The sequence below is a fragment of the Aspergillus caelatus genome, assembly GCF_009193585.1.
Source record: "Aspergillus caelatus strain CBS 763.97 unplaced genomic scaffold BDV27scaffold_91, whole genome shotgun sequence".
NCBI classification, from domain to species: domain Eukaryota; kingdom Fungi; phylum Ascomycota; class Eurotiomycetes; order Eurotiales; family Aspergillaceae; genus Aspergillus; species Aspergillus caelatus.
Genome location: NW_022475354.1, coordinates 74,112 through 94,952, shown reverse-complemented (window position 1 = coordinate 94,952; position 20,841 = coordinate 74,112). Strand labels below are relative to the sequence as shown.

The 20,841-nt window shown below is 48.2% G+C and overlaps 8 protein-coding genes across 8 annotated transcripts; 5 read left to right on the top strand and 3 right to left on the bottom strand.

Moving 5' to 3' along the window:
- Positions 1-117: 117 nt before the first annotated feature.
- On the top strand, positions 118-2,201 carry BDV27DRAFT_128566 (KRI1 family protein). The gene is made up of 2 exons (XM_032067005.1): positions 118-335; positions 398-2,201. Exons 1-2 carry the CDS (start codon positions 167-169, stop codon positions 2,053-2,055), a joined length of 1,827 nt encoding a protein of 608 aa, XP_031927459.1. The 5' UTR covers positions 118-166; the 3' UTR covers positions 2,056-2,201.
- A 1,897-nt stretch (positions 2,202-4,098) lies between these two features.
- BDV27DRAFT_128563 (putative mitochondrial ADP,ATP carrier protein (Ant)) lies at positions 4,099-5,690 on the top strand. Its single transcript, XM_032067004.1, has 4 exons — positions 4,099-4,188; positions 4,377-4,398; positions 4,518-4,840; positions 4,896-5,690. Exons 1-4 carry the CDS (start codon positions 4,147-4,149, stop codon positions 5,445-5,447), a joined length of 939 nt encoding a protein of 312 aa, XP_031927458.1. The 5' UTR covers positions 4,099-4,146; the 3' UTR covers positions 5,448-5,690.
- Positions 5,691-5,822: 132 nt separating this feature from the next.
- BDV27DRAFT_128560 (uncharacterized protein) lies at positions 5,823-6,945 on the top strand (the record flags this gene model as incomplete). The annotated part of the gene is made up of 1 exon (XM_032067003.1): positions 5,823-6,945. A coding segment is annotated over exon 1 (845 nt), but the record flags the coding sequence as incomplete, so codon positions are not given.
- Positions 6,946-7,603: 658 nt separating this feature from the next.
- BDV27DRAFT_115309 (uncharacterized protein) lies at positions 7,604-9,072 on the bottom strand. The gene is made up of 2 exons (XM_032064641.1): positions 8,968-9,072; positions 7,604-8,890 (listed from the first exon to the last, which is right to left on the bottom strand). The coding sequence occupies exon 2, from the start codon at positions 8,838-8,840 to the stop codon at positions 7,710-7,712; it is 1,131 nt and encodes a 376-aa protein (XP_031927456.1). The 5' UTR covers positions 8,841-8,890; positions 8,968-9,072; the 3' UTR covers positions 7,604-7,709.
- Positions 9,073-12,418: 3,346 nt separating this feature from the next.
- Positions 12,419-14,795, top strand: BDV27DRAFT_115294 (CAIB/BAIF family enzyme). The gene is made up of 4 exons (XM_032064640.1): positions 12,419-13,252; positions 13,299-13,597; positions 13,663-14,163; positions 14,217-14,795. Exons 1-4 carry the CDS (start codon positions 12,895-12,897, stop codon positions 14,763-14,765), a joined length of 1,707 nt encoding a protein of 568 aa, XP_031927455.1. The 5' UTR covers positions 12,419-12,894; the 3' UTR covers positions 14,766-14,795.
- A 205-nt stretch (positions 14,796-15,000) lies between these two features.
- BDV27DRAFT_128555 (uncharacterized protein) lies at positions 15,001-15,917 on the top strand. Its single transcript, XM_032067002.1, has 3 exons — positions 15,001-15,376; positions 15,539-15,756; positions 15,833-15,917. Exons 1-3 carry the CDS (start codon positions 15,196-15,198, stop codon positions 15,860-15,862), a joined length of 429 nt encoding a protein of 142 aa, XP_031927454.1. The 5' UTR covers positions 15,001-15,195; the 3' UTR covers positions 15,863-15,917.
- A 14-nt stretch (positions 15,918-15,931) lies between these two features.
- On the bottom strand, positions 15,932-17,400 carry BDV27DRAFT_128554 (40S ribosomal protein eS19). The gene is made up of 4 exons (XM_032067001.1): positions 17,264-17,400; positions 16,821-16,884; positions 16,699-16,759; positions 15,932-16,640 (listed from the first exon to the last, which is right to left on the bottom strand). The coding sequence occupies exons 1-4, from the start codon at positions 17,291-17,293 to the stop codon at positions 16,349-16,351; spliced, it is 447 nt and encodes a 148-aa protein (XP_031927453.1). The 5' UTR covers positions 17,294-17,400; the 3' UTR covers positions 15,932-16,348.
- Positions 17,401-17,958: 558 nt separating this feature from the next.
- On the bottom strand, positions 17,959-20,025 carry BDV27DRAFT_145356 (RNA 5'-triphosphatase domain-containing protein; the record flags this gene model as incomplete). The annotated part of the gene is made up of 2 exons (XM_032070399.1): positions 17,959-19,736; positions 19,809-20,025. The coding sequence occupies 2 exons, from the start codon at positions 20,023-20,025 to the stop codon at positions 17,959-17,961; spliced, it is 1,995 nt and encodes a 664-aa protein (XP_031927452.1).
- Between the last annotated feature and the right edge of the window lie 816 nt (positions 20,026-20,841).

Below are 20,841 nucleotides of genomic sequence, written 5' to 3'. Positions count from 1 at the left end.
GACCCTCAGGCATAATGTGGGTCTCGAACATTCGAGGCGGTGAGAGTGGGCGGGTTTTCTGCCGCCTACTATCACTTTTTTTTTCCAGGCGCATGGCGACTTAGTTGAACTGGTCGGTTTCACACGAGCATTGCTATTGACTTTATCAGTATTACTCGGCATAAACATGGAGCCACCGGCAAAGAAATCGCGGAAGCTTTTCGACGACGACAGCTCCAGTGATTCTGGAGATGAGTCAGGCGGAGTCCCTGTCAACAATGGAGTTGCTTTCAAAGTCAATGAAGAGTATGCCCGTCGATTTGAACACAACAAGAAGAGAGAAGAATTGCAGAAACGTACGTTTATATGTATAATTCTCCTATGCATCTACGAATACTAACAACGGAATCGCCTACAGTGGAATCAAAATTAGGTAAAGATTCTGCCTTTGGAAAACGCGGCGACGATGAATCCGGTGACTCTGATGAGTCGACCTCCGAAGAAGAGGACGATGACGGAGAACTGGCTACTGAAGCGCTTGATGCGGAAATCATGGAGACCCTTAAGGCAATTCGGACGAAGGATCCGCGTGTGTACGACCAGAACGCTACATTCTATAGTCAAGTCGACGAAGACCAACCAGGAACTTCTGAAAAGAAGCAGAAAACCATGACCCTTAAAGATTATCACCGAGAGAACCTACTTAGTGGTGCCAACTTAGCAGAGGAAGATACATCTGAAGCTCCAAAGACCTATGCTCAGGAGCAAGAGGATTTGAAGAATGCAATTGTCAAGGAAATGCATGCGGCTGCCGACAATGAGGATGCATCGGCTGACAAGGAGAGTGACGACGATGAAGACTTCCTTGTTGCCAAGTCAGCCCCCGAGCCCGTATCGGCGCCGAAGAAGGACGTCAAGTTGGACATTGAGACTGCGGACAAAGATCCAGAGACTTTCCTGTCCAACTTTCTGTCAGCTAGGGCATGGATCCCTGCTGGCAGGGCAGACCTTCAGCCTCTTGAGTCTGATGATGAAGATGATGATGCACGGGCAGAGGCATTTGAAGAAGCATACAACTTCCGCTTCGAAGATCCTAGCAAAATCAACGCAACGTTGATTACACACGCTCGTGATGCCACGAACCAGCAGTCGGTTCGCAGAGATGAGAAAAGTGGCAGGAAGAAGCTGAGGGAGGCGGAACGCTTGAAAAAGGAAGAGGAAAAGAAGCAGCGTGAAACAGAAAAGAACCGACTTCGCAAGCTTAAGATGGAAGAGCTTCAAGAGAAAGTCAATCAAATTAAGGAAGTCGCAGGCCTCCGCGCATCCGAGTTCACTGATGAAGAATGGGCCAAGTTCTTGGATGATTCCTGGGACGACCAGAAATGGGAACAAGAGATGCAGAAGCGATTTGGTGAAGACTATTATGCTGGAGAAGGTGATGGTAAAAAGAAACCCAAGAAGCCCACTTGGGATGATGATATCGATATCAAGGATCTTGTACCAGACTTTGACGATGACGACGAGAAGCCTGACCGACAGCAATCCGATGTTGAGATGGATGATGCTGAAGACGCCGAGGGCGATGAGAGCGCAGCCAAGAACAAAAAGAGCAAAGCGCAGGAGAGGCGGGATCAGAAGCGTGAAGCTCGCAAGGATCGACTACGCATTGAAGAGGCAGTGGATCGCAACCTGGATCTGGATATCAACCTCCTTCCCGGTGCAAAGAAGCACCAGGGACATTTCCGCTACCGTGAAACATCTCCAAACAGTTTTGGTCTGACCGCACAAGACATTCTTATGGCTGAGGATACTCAACTCAACGAGTATGCCGGATTGAAGAAACTTGCTTCGTTCCGTGATCCCGAGAAGAAGCGTCGCGATCAAAAGAAATTGGGCAAGAAAGCTCGGCTGAGGCAATGGCGTAAGGATACATTCGGTAACGAAGAGGGTCCAGAGTTTGTTTTCGGTAGTGGGAGAACGGTTGAAGAGAAGGAAGATGCCACTGATGTCGGAAATGTCGATATCCGGGAGGGAGAACCCAAAAGAAAGAAGAGAAAGAGGTCGAAGAAGCACTAATGGCGTCCGATAGCAAGCCTAGCGCTTAATTACTTCTAGCATTGGAGTTCCATCTACATCCGGGACGTTTGATATCTTTCGTTATGTGGAGTTGCATTTGTATTTATCGGGGCTACCAAAAGAATAAATGGGTTTATGAATATGCCGGAAGTAGAAGGTTCACACGTGAGAGACGCATGAGATATATAATTGAACAACAAGGTAGGGATTGACAATGCCTGTACGGAGTACGGAGTAGGGAAGTTGCTAATAGCAGCGCATTTCTATACATCAGGTTCCGATGGACTACGTCCAAAATTTTGTATGTATGCACTATGTACCAAGAGCATTTCCTACCCGGCTGAAGTTGTATAATTTGGCTCTCGACCACCGGATCACCGAGTGTTTGCCAAGCGGTATCCGAAAAGTGGCAATTGGGTAGAATGAAGGATTTTCACGAATCTAGAATCGTAAAAGAAGTGGCAAGTTTTCTTCCCTGACGGAAAGATCCGAATCCTTGGGTCTGGGACTCATACCCTACTTCTTTTGCTTAACCAGTCAATATTATAGCCAGGATGGCGAATATGAAATTGATGCTGTGAGTATTCATAACAAAAGATGGACCCCCATGTTTGGTGGGTCTCCGTTTCAACGGGCGACTGAGAAGTTTTACACTAGCTTTGTTGCCCCGTCATTAAAAGGAGAAAATGATCTAGAGAGCTAAAAAAAAAAAAAAAAGGAAGCCGTGTGGATCCGCATGGAACCGTCCATACTCCGTACTCTGCACCTCTTGACATCGTGTCTTCTTTGGACCGCGAATATTATAGCTAAGAACAATGGTAATGTTTGGACTAGTGTTGATACATAAATGGATCATGATAAAGAACAAATTGACCAAGCACAAGGTTACTATCTCGTATTGACAGGTCTGAAATTCTTTTGGTCAAATTTGTAGGGACACGTATGTATCAATAGTACCTATTAATATCCGAGGTAGTTTGAGGTACAGCACATATGAGAAACCTTGGGAGTGAATAGCTGGAAATGAGGGATTTGGCCATCATCAGCCCTGCAGGCCATGGAGGCTGAGACCAAAAGAGAGCGAAGCTTGAAGAGATGGCGAATAGGAGAAATACAATGAAATTGACTAGTCCGGATTATTATTGAAGATATCAAAGGGCTCTTCGACGGTGTACGAACGCCATGGCAACGATAGCCGGCGGCGCACACGACCGACGTTAGCTTCAGAGTGAATTACGAATTTCATACAGCTATATGGTACGGAACGGCAAAGAGATTTAGTGATCATCTTGAATTTGCCTAGTTCATTTTCCGTATGGCGAATACAAAGTCAAAGTTCAAGGAGTCGACGTCCGTTGCCGATTAAAATTTGATTTGCCATCGGAAACTCGGGACCAAAGCGAAGAAGGGGAACTTCCCCATGTAGGTGTGGGTGAATGAGCGTCTGTTTCTGAGCGGAGAGGCTCCAATTGTTTGTTGGTTCGGTCACGGGGAAATGGGAAAGGGGAGGGAAAATTCGAATATGGAACCTTTTCTGAGGAGGTACAGTATCAGAACGGCCGATTCGGTATGCATCCGAGAAAATCCAACAGCGACGATAGACCTCCATAGACGAAAAATATTACTATTATAGACGTAGTCAGTTTCTTTTTAGAGAAAAGAACCCAATAGTTCTCCATAGCCATCAAAATCAATTCATCTAGTATTTCTTTTTTTCCCCCCATTTTTTCCTCTTTTTTCTTTCTTGTTTTGGGGGTATCTCACTTGGACCAAAACCAGTCGGAATGGTTTCTGGAGCGATCGGGAGATATCGGCTCTGGTTGCCTGGGCCAGCATTAGCGCCGGTTCCAGTTTTCTTTTTTTTTTTTTTTTTCCCTTCCCCTTCCCTGGACTGCCGGTCGCTGCCACTGCGAAATTGGCCAGCGTATCCTAAAGCGGTCTTAGCGTCTCCGCTCGCTTCTTCCCGCTTACAAGAGCCTTCGCTCGCTATTTTTTCTCCCTTTCCCTTCCTTCTTCTCTTCTTTCTTCCATCACTCTCCTTATCCATCTCCTCTCTTGGTTGTTTAGTTTTCATTCTTCACAGCCGCCAAGATGTCCGTTAACCAGGGCGACAAGTCCGTTTTCGGCATGCCCGTAAGTTACTATTACTCCCAGCTGGCGAAAACTTCGGATCACGCGCTTCCTGGTCTCGATGGATCGTATTGCCTCTATAGCATCGAAAGAATCATCGCAAGCATCAGGAAATCGGGATTCAGAAGATTTGACGCGATGGCACGCAATTGATCCAAGGAAATGTTGGCTAACAAGAATTTTCACAACAGGGATTCGTTGTCGACTTCATGAGTATGTGCATCCCGAACATCCCTTGATCGATTGGCCAAAGCCAAATAGACCAATTCCCATCAATGCAGACTTCCTAGATCTGTGCCCATGATTCGACATGCACTAACCAACCTCAACAGTGGGTGGTGTTTCCGCTGCTGTCTCCAAGACCGCTGCCGCCCCCATCGAGCGTATCAAGCTCCTCATCCAGAACCAGGATGAGATGCTTCGCGCCGGTCGTCTCGACCGCAAGTACAACGGTATCATGGACTGCTTCCGTCGTACTGCCGCCTCTGAGGGTGTTGCCTCTCTCTGGCGTGGTAACACTGCCAACGTCATCCGTTACTTCCCCACCCAGGCTCTTAACTTTGCCTTCCGTGACACCTACAAGTCCATGTTCGCCTACAAGAAGGAGCGTGATGGATACGCCAAGTGGATGATGGGTAACCTTGCCTCCGGTGGTGTATGTCTCCCCAGAATTAGCACCTAATAGAAACATCGCTAACAAATTATACCAGGCTGCTGGTGCCACTTCCCTTCTCTTCGTTTACTCTCTTGACTACGCCCGTACCCGTCTTGCCAACGATGCTAAGTCCGCCAAGGGTGGTGGTGATCGTCAGTTCAACGGTCTCGTTGATGTCTACAAGAAGACTCTTGCTTCTGATGGTATTGCCGGTCTCTACCGTGGTTTCGGTCCCTCTGTTCTTGGTATTGTTGTCTACCGTGGTCTGTACTTCGGCATGTACGACTCCATCAAGCCCGTTGTCCTGGTTGGTCCTCTTGAGGGTAACTTCCTTGCTTCCTTCCTTCTCGGCTGGACTGTCACCACTGGTGCTGGTATCGCTTCTTACCCTCTTGACACCGTCCGTCGTCGTATGATGATGACCTCTGGTGAGGCCGTCAAGTACAGCTCTTCCTTCGATGCTTTCCGCCAGATCGTCGCCAAGGAGGGTGTCAAGTCTCTCTTCAAGGGTGCCGGTGCTAACATCCTCCGTGGTGTTGCCGGTGCTGGTGTCCTGTCTATCTACGACCAGGTCCAGCTCATCCTCTTCGGCAAGAAGTTCAAATAGACGATTGATTAACTTCAATTCGTTTCGGGTGTGACGTTAATGGGGAGAGGGCATCTGGCGTAACTACCAGATGCTGAAAATTTAGATATGCGTCAAGGGATTGTGTAATCTTGAGCATAGAGCAGTGTGCTATTTCCTTGTACCAGTTGTACTTTACTGCCTGCAAGTTTATTTTATTTCCTTTTCTTTCCATCTTGCTTCCTTTGCCAGTATGATGCGGAATCAAATAGCCTGTCTTTTTGGTTTACGTGGTCTTGTAAATCTCTCTGAAAACTCTGTAGGGCGGTCAGTGAACAAAGTCACCTGACTAGTTTCACGTGCTATCCCTTTATGATGACGTAGGCCCCAGTGGCTGCAGATAATAATTGCTTTCGAGCTACCCTTGCGACAGCTCCTAGAACATGATTGCTATGAGACCAAAGCATGCTTTTGGTGTCTGACATATCAAACTAGCAGCATCTTCTATCATGGCTTCGTCTCCAAATACACAGGAGGGTAACCTTCAGACCTCATCTTCCCCAACGCCATCTCCAGATCCAACCTCCAAGCAAGACGACCTCGAACCTCCAACCACCTCAGCAACAGCAACAGCACCACCTTACTCGCCAATCTACGCCATGGCCGAACCAGCCAGTATGCCCTCACAACCAGCCCCAGCACCAACCGGCCCCCCGACAGAACCTACACACCCGCCCCCAGAACCAGCTACTACCACCACTACCACAACGACAGCAACGACTACTAATACCTCACCACCACCACCCCAACCTGGCGCTCAACCACATCCTCCTCCACCAGAAACCCAAGGACCAAAACAACCATCTCTGTCAAATCCTCCACCCCAAAAACCAGCCGATATCCCCCAACCGCAACCACAAGCACCGTTCGCGGCAAGTACCCAAACTAACCCTACTGCCACTACTTCTCCTACTACTCTTACTGCTACTACATCCACTTCTCCCTCAACTACTGCCTCCAACTCAAATCCCAGATCCGGGTACAGCTACAGCTACTCTCCATCGTCGTTAACACAACGACATCCCCATCCGCAGTCTCAAACGCAAGCCGCAGTCCCGAATTCGACATCCACGCCCTACGCATCCCTCTATCAGCCGCCAACGAGTACAGTAAATACATCTCTCTCGGGGAATCCATCCCAGTTACCGCTGCATTATACATCTGCGAGCACGGAAATAGAGACCGGTGAATCGGGATTTCTGGACAATGCCAAGGCGTGGTTCTGGAGCGCGGGGAATAAGTTGGCGGAGGTTGAAGCTGAGGTTTGGAGGAGGATTAATGAAGCTCATGATAAGTAGATTCGTACGGTGATTTTACTTTGTTGGGGGTTTCGATTGGGCTGGGTTTCTTTTTCGGTTCATGTTGTATGATGGATGCTTTAGAGCGGGTTGGAATGGTGATGTTGCGTTAATGGGATTGGCTGGTATCAGTTGTATATTTTATAGGTTTTACTGCTTTAGTGTATTCTATGCTTTGAAATTATTGGTGGTTCTATCAGCATGTTCTAAAAATGCATTGGTTATCGATAGCACTAAATTGTTAAGGAGCAGGAATTATAGGGTGGCCAATAATACAGGGCTACCATGCAGAGCAAAGCTCATTCTCTTATCGGATGGGCCTAATCTCATTCTTGGAAGAAATATGAGTATGTAAGCTTCTATTATATGACTTGTTGCCGTTGAAGGCAAATTTTGATTAGTTCTATATAGTATTTCCACCACCGCAGATCTTGTCTCCGGTTGTGAATCTTGCCATCAATAATTTCTGTGCCGGCCAAAAACCATATGGACAATAATCAAGATGATACAGCTCTCGGTATGATATAATGCAAATCAGAGTAGAGATGACTGCCCTAACATCCGGGCATATGCAATGAGGAGTACAGGGTAGCAGGATATATATCCAAGTCGCTGCAGAACCCACAATTAAAAAAAGAAAGGAAAGGTGGAAAATAGAAAATAAAAAAGAAAGACAGCCGCGAAGGCATAATGCAATAATTTGCAGCAGCCTCAGCTGCGAAAGGAAATACCATGTGAACGCCAGTTCAATACCAAGCCCCAATGCATCATAGCCAGCACCTCGAACCAGTCGGGTCAGCTGGCACATCCCTTTCAAGGGTAAGTCGTAGAACGTAAAAAGAACAAAGAAAAAACGTATGCTAGAGCTAAGGACCGGCCATGAAGCTCCATAATATAAAACGCAATGGGCATAATCTGAACCGGGTCTTTCGTCCAGAATATAACATTACATAGACCCAAGACGCAAAAGCGCCTCCACTGCAGCACGCTCCTCGGTATTTCCTACCATGCCATCTGGAAGGGAGAAACCAAGTTGTTGAATAGGAGGCTTGCGCGGCGCAGACTTTGCTAAAGAGGATGATGCAGGCCCACCGCCTCGGAGTTGTGGCGACGGATGGAGTCCGTTGACGAAACCGCCCCCGCCGTTCAAGGACCGCGCACGAAGCGCTGCAGCACCTATCTGTGCCCAATCCTCTTCGTCGGTGACATCTTCTTCGCCCCAGTCCTCATCCTGAATCTCGTCATCTGGAGCCTCGGAAGATGAACAGTACTCTTGTTCATTCCCATCGAGTGACATCTTGTCCGCCTCATGCTCTGATATATGCCCGGCATAATCCATTTCCGTAAATGAGAAGACAGCTGAATCACCAGTCACACTGGACCCGTAAGGCTGCAGACTGCCTCTCTTCCCAGGAATCTGTATCCCGCGCTGTGAGAATGAGTTAGAGAAGCTAGAAGGGGGCGACAAGTTCTGATGCTGCGCATCCCTCGAGGGTTCGCCACGACGTCGTGCATCCCAACGACCCCATCCGACTTTCTCAAAGATAACATCATTTGCAGGACCGCCACGTTTCTCATCATTTCCCCGACCTTCTAATGCCGCAACGACTAGTCGTCGTGCTTTAGCGGGAGGAATTCGGGAAAATCCTGGCACTGATGTCGTCAGGTAGCCCATGACATGGCGGATAGCGAGAGGTCCGTGCTGGAGCATGATCTCCGGTAGGTGATACTTTGCTAGCATACCGGGGGTGATTGCCCCAGCGCTGTCAAGATCACCAACACTCTGATGGTGCTGGTTCTGACTGTCTGCATCGGCGTCACCCAAGTCGATATCGGAATCAACGTGAGATGTGGCAAAAGGAGGAGACGTGGGATGTCTCACGTCCTGGCCCTTGAAGGCCTGGGGAGGAAGCGTCGGCGAGATAGAGTTAGGGGGAGTCGGTAACATGGTATGACCTGAACGAGAAGGATCGCGGCCACCTGAAGTGAAAGCAGAACGAGGTTTGGGAATATCCATAGAGGCTGTCTTGCCAGCAAGCGCCATTGCAATGCTAGAGGTAGTCGTCTGAGCAGCCATGTTGGGAGAAGGAAGAAATTATTATTTAGTTGGTTGTTGTGGTGGCTAATCTGTAATCACATGAGTCAGAACAATCCACCAACCGGAAGGCACGACCTGAAGTGTGGAAGGGGTGGTGACTGGGTACCTAAAGAGTGGTTGTGCTTATGTATGTACAGACAGAACCATGGACAAGTAAAGGACCAAAAATTGTTGGAAACAAAGAACCCCGAGGGAACTTTTTGAAAATAGGGAGAAAAAAGGAGACTGCTACTTACCGCACACTGGCTAAAGACTGACCGCAGAAACTGAGATGCAGCAACGATATGATACGTCAGGGCAGATGCGATGCGACGCGCTAGTTCAGATAGTCTTCTTTAAAGGCACGCGACCGTCAGAACCGTAGAGCTTAGGAACGAAGTAGATTATCGATAAGATGAACCGATTGTAATCCTTGACTGTGCTTTGTTTCAAGAGAGGAGAGAGAGAGAGAGAGAGAGAAGACAGCTTTGATGAAAGGAGAAGCGAGAGGAGGAAGAGGAGGGGGAAAGTAAGGAGCAAAGCCCGTCAGGAATAATAGTACGAATAATAATAGCAGTCGCGGATGGAATGTCAAGTCAGGCGGCCACAAAGTTGATTGCCGGATGATCAGCAGGCAAAGAAGGTACGGTATGAGTAATACCAGGGACTCCGGATCCTTACTCCTTTTATGGGGAGAGTTACGGAGTACTAAAATGAAAGTACGGAGTACATGGATTCGATGTACATATATTTGTAGGGCCAGTGCGACCTTCTTATCTCTCCTTTTCCCTTATAGTTCCCATACTATGGTGGTAATCATGAATACATGGTCGCGTACGAACAGAAACCGTCTATCGCCTCGCGTGGGCCTGTTCATTGGCTGACACTCCTCGGGCCCGCTTCAGACAGCGCCGGGACCTTCCGGAGCGATCCAGACCTTCTCTGGAGTACCGTCCCTTCGGTATCGTAATTTACGCACTGTAACTAGCTTATCTCTGCCTCCTTTCCTTTTTCCCATACTACTCCGAGTGATTGTCCTCGCACAGATACACGCACACACACACACAAATGATGGAATAATCCTAACGACTGAAATTCAATTTATCAGGTACTCTTCATGCAAAGTACCTAGTACATATCAGACATGTTCCATATACTCCAAATACAATTAATCCACCTATGTCATGATAATAACTCCTACTCCGTCCCCGCTCCACTTCCAAGATTTACCGTCAAACAAACAAAAAAAAAAAAAAAATAAGTAACGCATTCTAAAGCACGATGATGTCGTAGTGTACAAGCCTCTATACAAGATTTCCAGTGTCCTTGGAACGCCGAAGATATTCCACTCGATTCTACCCCTCGGGTACCGGATCGACGAGCATATCAAGATGCATGCCTCGTGCTCGTGCGCGAAGTTTGGTTGCATGAGGAAAGCAGAGCGGAAACCCTATTCTATTCGCGGTACGCGATAACTTTCCCTGATTGTCACACGTGGGCGTTCAACACCACCTCATATCTGAATGCGTTGAATGGTTCCCCTCCCCCCTCTCTGCAGTGACAAGATCGTGGGGTGTGCATGCAACGAATGTGATCTAAGAATCTCCTCTGATTTGCTCCGTTGACCAGCTGAGAAGTAAAAACTTCCTCCGGTTGCATAATGCTAGAAACCTTGTCTATCCAGATACTACAACCTAAGAGGTGAGAGGGTTTTTAATCTCATCTATTTGATAGATGTATGGGCGAATGCATGGATCTCTTTCACCGGTAAAATATGGGTGTGGATGTATCGCGACTCTCATTCTAGTAATTACAATCTGCCAGTGCCCGGATGCAATTTCCAGGATCTACTGCGCCATGGAAGTGGGGTCTGAAGTCCAAGCATCTCAGCTTATGTCGTCAGCCCTTTACTCCGTGAGGGTACGATAGCCGACAATCTCCGCGGTAATGGGTACTTCCCCTCATGTCTCAAGGGGCTTGAGGGATTTAGATGCCATTAGGTATTCACTCATTTAGCCCTGATTACGGAGCACGTATCTGTGCTCGGTAGACCAGTGCATATTCAGGATAAAACGTCAGCGAATTTGTAAATCATGAAAGTGTGGGGGTGGGGTGTTGGTGGGGGGGGAGCGTATGCACTTTAGGGCTAATTTACTATTCCCTGATTTGTTAACAATCAGGCACAGTGGCTAGACCATTGTACCCTGCAGCGATTTTAACCCTCAGGGGTAAATGTTTCCTACAGTGTGTTCATCTAAATCAAAAGTCCCTCTAGGAATCATGGCCCGATTATTGTTGGACCAGGTGGTAAACCCTCGGAGCCCGGAACCAGACGAGGGTCACGGATAGAACCTAGGGCAGCAAAACTAGCCATTAAATAAATACATGGAGTACACTGGGCGCCAAGTGAATTTACGCAACAGGTTTCAGTCGAAATCCAGCCCGCGTTATTCTCTTTGTGTCCGAGACATTTCCGTTTCATCGGAGAATCAGAGACTCTCGGTGGACGGCAAAATATTGAACACCCCAAGACCTTAGTCAATTGATCAAGGCGGGTGGCTTCAAATGCTTAGTGATCTGCTCGTTATGTATATAACTTCTTGGGAACATCAACTAGGGGAGTAAGGCGTTGAAAGCCCATTATCTATAGTACATATAGAAAGATCGATACGATGCCAGTCTCGGAAATTTACGTGGATTGAGGACAAGGAGAGTAAACATTCTTTGTACTCCAGTCTGATGTTTCTCTACCCAAGGTGAGCATCGAATACTAGCCTTTGCCTTGGTGGCGTAAGGCTGACCATCGTTTTGCAGATATCTTCAGCGGTGCCACAATTTTCTTTCAAGAGCATGCTGCGCGCTCATATGAGCCCAGGGTAAGGCTTGTATTACTAGCACATTATATATCCTGTCTTCTTCGCAATCGGATGGACGGAGCCTAAGGAGACATTGCAGAATGGTTGAAAGCATCTGATTGAATAATACCTATTCTTGACTTGTGTATTACTAGTTGTCGGCTAATGGTTGTCTCCTTGCATAATTGAAAAGGCGTACGAGGAAGTAAGCCTTCCCTACTCCGTGGGTAGAGTTGGAAATTGTGTTTTCTGCTCAATACCTTGGGCTCTATGCCAGTATCCCTGCGATACGAGCCTTTCACTGTTTCGTTACAGATATATATCTCCGACAGACCGGAAGTATGGAGATTAACACATTCCTGTCTATGACTTTTTGTCCCTTGCAGATATCGCACAGCTTCCGATGAGACACATTCTTGAATCATCTAAGCCAAGATTCTTGAACCACTAGTATTTTCTGTTAGACTATCACTTGGAGATAGAAATCTGGCATCGCGAAAATAGTGTCTACAATCACTTCCATTCATTTGATGAAATCTACACAAGCCGTACTTGAGTTTTCACTATTATCAAGCATAAGTTAAGATTCTACTACTATGCCCGCTGGATTACAGGATTATGAACTTCGGGTTTTAAAAAAGTCTCAACATCTGAGCAATCGCAGCCTCTTGTTTGCACACAGTGGTTGTCGAGAGTATGCAGGCATACAGTGATTTGTGCCTGAAATACCTGAAGTGCCTGACGCTTACCTCAGCACCACTAACTTATCCTATCGGCATCCGATCTTATCGCCTCACATCCGAAAGGAAATGCGCCAGACCCGCCGCATCTGTCGGATAACAACCTTCTTTGCGGGGTTGGTCTTGATTTACACAATGACCTCTAAGTCCTTCTTATTATTATTTGCCATCAATTGGCAAAGAGGCCCACTACACCTCCTACAGGTGCCGATCCGCCACACATACAGACATCGGACGCTTCCTCGGAGTTGACCCGGAGAACACCATAACCGTTGAAGTACCCTTCTATCTTCCGAAGAAAAATATAGAGCTCAGTCACTTATATAGCTTTCTCCACACCTCTTGTCGTGAATTGATCATAACTCTTTGCAAACAAAGTCCTCTCTATATCCATCCTTTTTTATCCCGTGTAGATATCCTTTTGCGAACGCCTTCACGTGAACCATCGGCAAACCAGACATGGGGAGTGTGTATTCACCTGTCCGTGAGACGGGGCGTATCTTTTCCTACCTCTGTGATCAATCCGAGCGTCTCAATCTTCCTTCGGAGGTAGTGGAAAGCAAGAATGCGGTATCTTTCGACTCTTCTCATGATGAGGTTTACTATCCCATTCCTTTCAAAGAGACAGAAACTCTGGCTGCCTTGAAAGGTGTCGAAGGATCCGTGGCAGCCGCAATTGCGAACCTGCGCTATGGATCTCAAAAGCGCGTTGTGAAGGTTAACCTTGAGCGAGCTACAGCTTTTGGTTGCCAGGCATACATGGCAAAAGTGGACGGACTGTCTAAGCTGGACCCGGAGGTCAAAAAGAGGTTGAAAGGTGGGAAGCTCTATCTCTCTGTAGAATTGTTAGCTGACTAGCTTAGATACCGATTTGCTTGCGGCACAGTCTAATGGTTACCGTCGGATGTCTGCAAATCTGTACAAAACTAAGAACGAGGGTGAATACTTCCATATCCATGGCTCCCTCGAGGCCACGACGACGCTGAATATGATTGGATTGGATGGTCACCGTCCGGATCTGATGGACTACGAAGAGATTATCAAAGTCATTGAGAGCCACGTGCAGAAATACACAGCCGCAGAGTTAGAAGAGATGAATAAGGAGAGAAAGCAAGCTGGTGTGACAGCATTTAAATACGAAGACTTTATCAAAACCCCTCACGTATGTGGCACTGTCTGTCATATTGCTTTTTATGCACCACTGAAACTGACCATGTGCCTGATTAGGGTGAACTTAACGTCCAACAACCCCCATGGAAGGTGTCCCGCCTTAAGGGTGACCTGCCGCCCACACCCTTTCCCACCAGTCGCCCGGGGAGCAAGAAGATTCTTGAAGGAATTAAAGTCTTGGAGCTCTGCCGCATCATTGCCGGCCCCACTGTTGCACGCATCTTGACCGAGTACGGAGCAGATGTTTTGAAGATCACCAGTCCGAGCCTCTCTGATGTGCCATTCTTCCAAGTGGATGGTAACATGGGCAAGCACGCTGCGGATTTGGACCTGAAAGCGGAAGAAGGACGGCGCCAGTTTGAAGAGCTTTTGGCTGATGCAGATGTGGTTGTGGACGGATACCGCCCAGGGGCCATTGAAAAACTGGGCTATGGCCCTGAAGCTCTCTCCTCACTGGCAGAGAAACGCGGAAAGGGAATCGTGTACGTGAACGAGAATTGCTTCGGGTATGAGGGAGAATGGGCCGGCCGCGCAGGCTGGCAACAGATTGCGGACTGCGTAAGTAAACTCAGAATCATAGATAAATGTGGAAATGCTTACATAGACTGCAGGTGACCGGTGTTGCCTGGGCACAAGGACAATTCATGGGACTCTCGAACCCCGTGGTTCCCCCCTTCCCTATTTCAGACTATGGCACTGGTTGCATGGGTGCCATTGCAGCATTGACTGGACTCTATCACAGAGCGAAAACTGGCGGCTCCTACCATGGGAAAGCGTCCCTGATGCACTACGATCTACTGCTCTTCGCTGTAGGAAAATACTCCGAGGAGGTACAGGAGAAAATGCGAGCTGCGCAGCCCCCAGAATTCTTCAAACTGAGACACTGTGACAGCGTGGATCGCATCTCTTCGACTGTTCTGAAGATCATGCAGGCCCGGTTCCCTCATCTCTATGTGGCCGCCGATAGTGCCTCGGGACAAGAGGCGCTCACAGAGAAATGGTACTCCAAGGCTTACAGCGCGGATATTGAGGTTGTCCGACCAATCTGTGAAATTGATGGTGTCGAGAACAAATTTGAGAGGGCTTCCCGGCCCAACGGAACCGACCGGGCCAGCTGGGAGGATTTCAGAGAGGTCGAAGAAGATCACAAGAAGGCTTAATTGTTCCAGACTGTATATACAACTGTATAAATCATGAATACCACAACACCATCACTATGCTCCATCATCTCTAAGCGAGAGTACAAATAAACTAATAATAAAAGTAGTTACACCCGAACCACACCTCCAAAGCCCAAACCGCAAACCCAAAACCACAGCCCCCGACCCTAAAAAAAAAAAAAAAAAAAAAGGAGGGAGATTATAAAAACCCCATCGGATATCAATCGGAAAACCCCAAACCCATCGGCCCGAAACACCTCCCCAGCGAAACTGACATCACCAAATAAAGCATACAGTATATACCCCTCGTCTCGTAGCGCAATAAAAACGATCTAGATAAACTCCCCCATTCCCAATAACGTTACACCCCAATACCCTCTAACTAACCACCCACCAAACAAGAAAAGAGAAGAAAGAGCAGTCAACCAAAATGTCCTACAACCTCACCTCCAACCCAACCCTCACCCCACCCAACGGCGACTCCATGATAACCTTCATGGATTCGTTCTACGCAACGAGCGACACTGAATCCCTCCACGAGAAATATGTCGAGAGTTTTACCCCCGATGCAACGCTAATCATGGGTTCGAAGGTCGCGAATGGGGAGAAAGGTTAGTCTCTCTCCTTCGTTTTCCTCACTTACTCTTTTCTTTCCTTTTGTTTCCGTCTTGATCCCGACAAGTCCTTGTCTATGTGAATCTAGAATGGACGGAGATGGGGTGAAGTTCTGATGGGTGCATTGAGCTGACGTATATGTATTTCCGTGAAAAAAGAAATCCTCAATCTCCGACATGGTCTCTGGACGCATGTGAAGTCCAGGAAGCATTTCCCGAAGAAGGTTTATTTCGGCGGTGAGCGGGAGTTGATGCTCTATGGGACGGTTAGGTATGTGCTCAAGGCGGATCCGGAGAATGAGGTTGAGGTGCCGTGGGCTGGACGGGTGGTTTTTCATGAGAAGGAGTTGAAGATGCGGTTTTATCAGGTTTATTTGGTGAGTTCTTATCTACTATTTTTGTTTTGGTCTTGAGTTTTTGCGGTTCAGGGGACTGACGTTTTGGGTACTGTAGGATCCTACGGCGCAGTCGGGGAAGAAATAATGTGTAGATATAAGATAGAGGAGGCTTGATTGATACAATTGTACATACATTCTACGGTTTTAACTTACACTCCCGTATGCAAGGCTTGAATCTGTCATGTTGATATCATACGTGCTCTATATTTCAGGCCTGGGGAGAGACAGGAGATGCCGTCGGCGGTCGGATCAGGGCGAGGCGATATGTCGATTAGACATAGAAAGGAGAGAGATGGATGTCTTTGGGTAGTCAAGGTTGGTGAATTCTCCGTAGTAGGCCCCCGAGTCATCAGGAAATTGAACATTGTAATATGCAACAATAAAGAAACTTCATTCCTCTCCCTGAGTCCATAGCCATCAATCCCACTCGATCCATGCCGACGAAGCGTACTCGACCGTTTTTCACCCGATTTTTCTCCCGGAAGTTTAGAATCCAGAGGGAAAAAGTAAGGAAAAAAGAGGCAACGTGGAACACATCAGGACTTTTTCATTATTTTAATCCGAGGCTAATTTACTCGTCGTCCTCCTCTTCCTCGTCAACGGTGGTCTTGGCGATACGGTCAAGATCACGCTGGCCGGACTGGGTAATGCGACGGCCACCCTTGTCCTCGTCGTACTCGAGGACACCGATCTTCTCAAGGGACTGGATGACCTTGCGGTCGACGGAGCCGGAGGCATCGACGTGGTGGTTGGGGCGGGAGCCACGGTTCTTGACGGAGCCGTGGACCTTGCGGAGGCGGCCAACACCAACGGTCTTGCGGAGGTAGATGTGACGAGCGACGGCAGCGGCACGGATGTAGTACCTAGTAATTGTCAGATGTGTCGGCAGCGCAAAGAACGACATTGTTGGTTCAGTCGTACCAGTCAGCGTTCTGGGGAGGGAGCTCGTTGGAGCAAGAGGTCTTGACAGTATCAACCCATCCTGCACAAACTATCAGTTTCCGATCGATAATAAGACAAGTTCAGTTGGGGAGATTACGCACCAGGGATGGGGAGCTTTCCCTGACGCTTCAAGAACGCAGAGTAAGCAGAGATGAACTTCTGCGCCTGTAATCCAAAAATTCGTCAGTATACGTCTTTTGATTGACCCGGCCTTGCAATTTAGGTTCCTGAAGATCCTCTGGCAAAATTCCGGTATCTGATAATCGCATTTCGATGCGTCCATCGCGGTGTTGTATATCCTATGCATCCCAGTCGCAGATCCCATCAATCGATGCTTCGCGATCCGATTGAGGCATATCGATGTCGTCCACGTAAACCAGTGCCCACAATAATCCAGCACGTCCAGAACATCCCAAGATTTCTGCTCCTCACTCCCTGCCCTGCAATGTTGGTCCCTCGTCCGTTTCCCCCTCTTCCAGATACCGGTGCCATATCGACTTCAGGAGCATATAGGTATAGGTGCAGGGGGGACAGGACAACTTACGTCCACATCGCGAACGGTGACACCACCCATTTTTGCGACTTTGAACCTCGAGCGGGAATCGAAGGTGTACTGAAAAGGGGACGAGGTGAGAGGATGGGTCGTTGTCGTCGTTGGAGAGTCGGTCGGTCAGATCAAACCTCGAAATTTCGGACGGACAATCACGCGGTTTCTCGTTGTGGGTTTGTGGGTGACTAAGCTATGTCGGTCCGTATATGGACTAGCGTAACCCTAAACATTTCTGCCTCAGGTACCACAGTCGAAATACAAATGACGGCTCCGAACGGCCTTAAACGGGAATGGTTAAACTTACCTAGTATCCGACTAGCCCGGGAGTTAGCCTTAAACTACTAGGAAGTTAGTTTGATCGTGCAGGAAAAGATGGGGGGAGCTAGTGTTCCTTCCAAGTGCACCATTTGATACGTAGCGACCTTTTAAGGACATTCGCACAGTAATAAGGACATAACCATAGTAGACAAGAATTAGATTTGTTATTTATCACTGGCTACTGTACAGTCTATCAAAGAGGTACTAATTGTCATAACTCATCATTACACCATCCCAAGCCATGATCCCAAGCCGAACGCCACATAGTCCCGAAAACGAAACGCAAAGAGGATACTAATAGAAGAAGAGAAGAATGACAAGAGCAAACGCAACAAGCAGAAGGACGAGGACACCAAATCCCATCTGTCTTTCTACAGAGTCGGCGCTCTCTTAAGCCCAACACAATATCGCACGAACAATGTATCAATAAAATGTCCATGACGGATGCCTGGTGGACGGCGTCTTTCAAATTCGTCAATTGCTTCCTGGACGGTGTACCCACAACGTTCAATCAGGTAGCTGACAATCAAGAAACCGGTTCGATTGTATCCGTAATGACAGTGAACCCCAACTACCGGGCGTGGAGTCTGGCAACCGCCAGACTTCACCACCTTCTCTGTAATCTCGTTCTGAAGTCTATCGACCAAGGCAATAAAATCTCGTGTCTCATCTGGTGTTGGTGGGATCTTTGACACGGTAGGGTGCTTGTGGTAATGGATGCCTCCCTTTTCCAGAGAGGCTGGATTGTACACCGGGTTTTCGTAGCTAATATCGATAACTGCATAGATCCGGCCACTATATGCTTGTGAGAATAGTACAGGATTATGCTCCTCGTCAACCTCGCGCAACATTTTCAGCGCGACGAATGTTTCAGAGATGCGTTCTGAAACAGGTGTGACTTTTTTCCACTTGGCTAGGTTCTTCACGTCCCATTTGCCCGACGTATTAAGATATTGCAACTGCCATCCGAGACTCAGCCGATTATCAACATGCTGTTGAAGGAAGTCTTGGATGATTCCAGCTAAAGTGCGATATGTCGCACGATCGTAAAGAAGAGCGTGAGAAGCCGGAGCTGGGAGGATAACTGTTTTGACAGAGCGTCTAGCTTGAAGTGGCTTCTCTGAAGTATTCTCTATCTCCTTCTCATTCACTTGAGGCTCAACACCAAACTCTGCGTCGTGCGCTAAGCGGCTGTAGGGGGCTGAAGCTTGGTCATTGACTTTGGAAGCATCCGGAATGATGTTACTACCGTTGCTGCTTTCTTCGATTTTTGAGTCTTTGCCCCCGAAGAATTTGACAATTTTTTGCAATTCCGCAGGCTTCGTTACTGTGTCAGACTCGCCAGCTACAAGCAAGGTTGGCGTCTGTACTCCTGCCCAGATCGTCTCCCCTGGAATCCCTCCTACAGGGGTTTCATCGACACCGTCATATGTGGGAAGAGTACCCCAAGCCATGCGTCTCCACACAGGTGTCTTGCTCTGTTTGTTGTACCGTACTTGGAGTTCTCTTGTATCGGGATCAGCATCTGCGCCGACGAGACGATTGACACTGGCGCTCTTCAGACCGCCTCGTCGATCCCAGTATCGCCAAAGGTCAAAGATCGGACCCGGAATGTGGAGGAGGCGGCGGAAAGACGTAATTTCTTTGGAAGATGGGGGCGACGCGCGGGGACAGATAGCGATGAGTCCGAGAATATGCTTTTTCAAGTTGGGCCCTACAGGAGAGGTCGCGGACGTCAACATCGCTGAAAGGGAACAGCCCAAACTGTGAGCGATCAAGACCACCCCCTGGCCGGCATCTTTATCACGATGCTCTTCAATAGCAGTCGCAAGCAGTTCTGCGAGCGCTTCGACCTTATATGCGTTCCAAGAAGCAGGCTCGAACCTCGACAATCCGCAGCCGGGCAGATCTATTCCGAAGCACGGCCCGACGTTGGACAAGCTCGTCAGCAGATGATTGAATTGGGCTAGTGATCCACCCAAGCCATGTACAAAGACTAGCAATGGGATTGGAGATGGTTTTATCGGCAACTTGTCCTTCTGTGGATGCGGCTTGTAAAATGTTCTTATGGACGGATATGTTGCGACGGATGTAGTGTAGGAGATATATGTTGAATGTTTTTTGAGTAGGCCCGGATCTGTGGTTTGCGCTACTTGGCCGTCAGCAATAATTGGCAGCAGGGTAGGGTTAGGGGTGTGCAGACCATCGTCTGGCTGCTCACGGCGTTGAGGCTCCGTCTTCTCTGTAGAGAAGGCGCTGTCTGTGCCATGTCGCAACGATCCACTGCTATCATAACCTTCGTCTTCGGACGAGGTAAAAGTTCCAGAAGACGGTTTGGAGGCATTTCGACGAGCTGCCCGGCGACAACGCTTGTTCCCCGAAGTCCGTCCAGAGCTCTTGCGCCTCAGAATGACGGATAAGAACCCACAACCGGCCATGACGATAAAGCAGGTACTCAGCAATAAGGCTTTCGGTGAACTCAATAGTCCATCACGATCGAGGTTTTGGGAAAGGGGAATGAAAGAAAGCAAAGCACTTGGGTTGGTGAAAATAGAGTAGATAGAGTCCCAGAAGCGTATGACAGCACTGATATCCGAAACGACTAGACGGGAAGTCGTAGGGAGCGTTGGCGAATCAGTTGGCCCCATTGCGACAAGTCTTTTAACTTATAACGATGCCGATCTGACCCAGTTTGAACAGCTCCCCCTTTCCGGACAACGTATTCATTCATTCACGGTTTACCACGCCACAATGTCTAGCACCAAACAGCTTACCCGGCCGATCCTTGTGCGATTACGGGGGATGCGTTCTGGAATGCACTTCGAAACCTATACACGAGATGGAACGGCGGAACCTCTTTGGTGGGTAGACCTGGGTTTAGCGCAAAAGTGAGGCAAGTAAGCGGGTCAGTCGAAGCAATTCACCGTCTCAGGTGGTGAGACGAATCGAAATTACGGATTGGATCTCTCAGAAGATCCCTTTGAGGTAAGGGAGAGGCCGCGACCCGGCGTTCTTAGTTTGTATCTAGAGTGCGCCCGCCGAGAGTAATCGGACCAATAGATGATAAGCATGCAACACGTTGGTCTTCAGTCTATCTTTGGGCGCTCCGGGGAAATCTGGGAGATCCACAGTTTGAGGCAAAGCCAAGAAAGGAGCGACTATTGATTCTCTGAGAAGCTCCCAATGACGAGTTGACTCTATTCCAGGAGGCGTACAAGACAGTAGGCCCAGATACAGGCCACACGAAATAATGG

Bases quoted from the DNA above. Each gene is read 5' to 3' on its own strand.
- BDV27DRAFT_128566 (XM_032067005.1), top strand. From the start codon at position 167: ATGGAGCCACCGGCAAAGAAATCGCGGAAGCTTTTCGACGACGACAGC. The intron at 336-397 runs GTACGTTTATAT...AATCGCCTACAG, and splicing joins GAGAGAAGAATTGCAGAAAC to TGGAATCAAAATTAGGTAAA.
- BDV27DRAFT_128563 (XM_032067004.1), top strand. From the start codon at position 4,147: ATGTCCGTTAACCAGGGCGACAAGTCCGTTTTCGGCATGCCC. The intron at 4,189-4,376 runs GTAAGTTACTAT...TTTTCACAACAG, and splicing joins AGTCCGTTTTCGGCATGCCC to GGATTCGTTGTCGACTTCAT. The intron at 4,841-4,895 runs GTATGTCTCCCC...AAATTATACCAG, and splicing joins GTAACCTTGCCTCCGGTGGT to GCTGCTGGTGCCACTTCCCT.
- BDV27DRAFT_115309 (XM_032064641.1), bottom strand. From the start codon at position 8,840: ATGGCTGCTCAGACGACTACCTCTAGCATTGCAATGGCGCTTGCTGGC.
- BDV27DRAFT_115294 (XM_032064640.1), top strand. From the start codon at position 12,895: ATGGGGAGTGTGTATTCACCTGTCCGTGAGACGGGGCGTATCTTTTCC. The intron at 13,253-13,298 runs GTGGGAAGCTCT...TGACTAGCTTAG, and splicing joins GGTCAAAAAGAGGTTGAAAG to ATACCGATTTGCTTGCGGCA. The intron at 14,164-14,216 runs GTAAGTAAACTC...CATAGACTGCAG, and splicing joins GGCAACAGATTGCGGACTGC to GTGACCGGTGTTGCCTGGGC.
- BDV27DRAFT_128555 (XM_032067002.1), top strand. From the start codon at position 15,196: ATGTCCTACAACCTCACCTCCAACCCAACCCTCACCCCACCCAACGGC. The intron at 15,377-15,538 runs GTTAGTCTCTCT...CCGTGAAAAAAG, and splicing joins GGTCGCGAATGGGGAGAAAG to AAATCCTCAATCTCCGACAT. The intron at 15,757-15,832 runs GTGAGTTCTTAT...TGGGTACTGTAG, and splicing joins GGTTTTATCAGGTTTATTTG to GATCCTACGGCGCAGTCGGG.
- BDV27DRAFT_128554 (XM_032067001.1), bottom strand. From the start codon at position 17,293: ATGGGTGGTGTCACCGTTCGCGATGTGGAC. The intron at 16,760-16,820 runs GTGCGTAATCTC...TAGTTTGTGCAG, and splicing joins GGGAAAGCTCCCCATCCCTG to GATGGGTTGATACTGTCAAG. The intron at 16,641-16,698 runs GTACGACTGAAC...GACAATTACTAG, and splicing joins CCTCCCCAGAACGCTGACTG to GTACTACATCCGTGCCGCTG.